Below are 2,719 nucleotides of genomic sequence, written 5' to 3'. Positions count from 1 at the left end.
AACTGTATATTAAGATGTTATGATTTTAAAAATCCTGGATAATATAATAGATTTATGCAAGTTCATAAATAATTTCATATAAAAATTGTTCATATATAATCATTTATACTTAAATAAATATAATAATAATATATATATAAATGTAAAAATAATTATATGTATTATATGATATATATTTTCTGTTATTACAATATAAAGTGCAAAAAAATATGAAAACATTAATATATTTTTCTCCTAATATTCTTATATAATACATGAAATTTGTTTGAGCACATAAGAATTACACTATATATTATTTCATATTGCAATTAATAACATATACAACCTAAAATGTATTTCCCAAATATTAAATATATAATGAGAAATTTTATTTTATGTATCATTATTATATGTGTAGTTATATAACAATCCCAAATATGTCCCAAAATAAATTTCTACTATAAATTAAATCTAATAATACCACATATATAATGTTAGTATATTAGGAACATGGGAATTGAAGTAGAAGTAATAAAATACTAAGTTATCCTCATATATTCCTTACAATATAATGAGAAATACCCGTAAAATATGATCATTTCTATTAATACGTTAATATATAATTTGATATATGAATTCTGAAATCGATAATCACTAAACTATAAATCTTATATATTCTAATTTTTCATATTTCTTACCATAAATTATATATGCCACAATGAAAACTATATTATGAATGAATATACGTACAATTATATGAATATTAAAAAGACTTACATTTATTTATGATGTATCGTTTTCTTTATTGAATATATTGTTATAACTTTATAATTTTTATATATCAAATCAGAATTTCTTTTACATTTTAGAAATCTCTAATATCTTCTCTTTTTAATATAAATATCGCATTTATATTTTTTACTCATTTATTAAATTGAATGATAAATTATTCTACATCCAAGAAATCCTTTATATTATATTTTAAGAAGAATCATAATTAATTTTGATGCGAATAAATAATAATATAACATTATATCAATAAATATAATAAATTGTGACATAAATATTCATTATGCAGTGTCTTTTTTTTTAAAAACATATTTTTGTATTTTCACACATTTTATTATCTTATATGAGCATGTGCTGTATAATATAATATTTTATATGATGGGAGATAATATTGTACCCTTGAAATATAATGTTATGCATGCCAGTGTTATATAATTACAAATATTACATTTTCTATAAATATAATAAAACTATTTTTAGCATCATATAATTTATGTAATGTTACACTTTTTTCTCTTAATATTAGTATGGATTTCTAGATGATTTTTCTTATTGGGAGGAAATCATGCAGATGAAAGAGAATGACAATTATGGAAGTTACTATAATGCGTATTGCTCTTCTATTGATTATGTATTTAAAGGCGAAAATAAAACTGAATTTATAAAAGAAATATGCCCCAAATCTTTTTCATGTTTTTATGATATGCTTATTTCGAAAAAAAATACCAATTATAGAGAAGCAGGATGCAGATATTTTCCTTATTGGTTGTACTATATTCTGAAAAAACACAATTGCAGTAACGATACAGTACAGATTTACAAAACATTGATGAACACATATCTCAGATATTTGCCTTCGGCAAGTACATTTTGTACTGAATATGCGAATAAATTAACCAACGAACAATTGGAGGATCTTATATCTATATATAATACCTATAAATGCATTAAAAAAACAGAAACAAATTATATACCTCAGAATAACAATGAATATTGCATTACATTAAAAAAAATTATAGATAAATACCAAGAATCAATAATAGAAGAAGATCATGACATGGCTCAATCGCGAAAATCATCAATTGAAGGAAATATTATACAAGAAATAGCATGCTCTTGTCGATCCAATATTATAAATACTATTGCAACTACAATAATTTTAACCTCACTAATATTATTTTTTTTGTTACTTGTGTTTAAGGTTAATTATGGTATTTTTTGTATTTACAGATAATACAAATTCTGTTTCCTAATATCTTGAAAAAAAAGAATCCATCACATTAAAATTATAAAATTAATTCCTAATTTTTTCCCCGTATATTAGTATACTTCATATGGTCCATTATTACGCCATGGAATAAAAAGTATAAGAAAAAAGCTGTACAATATATTTAATACACGGAATATACCGAAACGAACCGAAGTACCCATAAATATTCTCAATAGTGGGATCTATGATATGATGTACAATCAATTCTAATATTACTAATATATATATATAATTCGAAGAAAATTCATTTTAAAAAATTTATAAAAGTATTTTAGTAAATTCCATAATACTCACATCTCTCAAGAAAATACTTAAAAACGAAACAATTCTTATAATATAATAAAAAAAATTCATGTATATTATTATCTATATAATACATAGTGTTTCATAATAATAATTAATAAAATATTAATACCTAGGAATATAAATAGTAAATAAAAGTACAACGAATAAAATTAGTACTTGTTTTAATATGCAGTGTTTTGTATATATAATTTCATATTAAGTTATAATTTAGTATTTTATAGATAAAATAATAATACACTACATTGACTAATATAATAATAATTATGAAACGTATAATTTGTTATATAAATTGAATGCAGTACAAGTCTCTTGTAAAAATATTATGATATATAACAGTATAACTTTATTAAAAGCAATTCTCATTTATTATGTATA

At 20.8% G+C, this 2,719-nt stretch overlaps 1 protein-coding gene across 1 annotated transcript; it reads left to right on the top strand.

Annotated features, from left to right (window-relative positions):
• Positions 1-1,143: 1,143 nt before the first annotated feature.
• Positions 1,144-2,248, top strand: PGO_001630 (variable surface protein; the record flags this gene model as incomplete). Its single annotated transcript, XM_028690982.1, has 3 exons — positions 1,144-1,194; positions 1,295-1,969; positions 2,093-2,248. 3 exons carry the CDS (start codon positions 1,144-1,146, stop codon positions 2,246-2,248), a joined length of 882 nt encoding a protein of 293 aa, XP_028546783.1.
• Between the last annotated feature and the right edge of the window lie 471 nt (positions 2,249-2,719).

Source organism: Plasmodium gonderi (genome assembly GCF_002157705.1).
Source record: "Plasmodium gonderi DNA, contig: Pgo-contig_169, whole genome shotgun sequence".
Taxonomy (NCBI): domain Eukaryota; phylum Apicomplexa; class Aconoidasida; order Haemosporida; family Plasmodiidae; genus Plasmodium; species Plasmodium gonderi.
The sequence above is the reverse complement of the archived record's forward strand: the minus strand, read 5'-3'. Positions and strand labels throughout refer to the sequence as shown.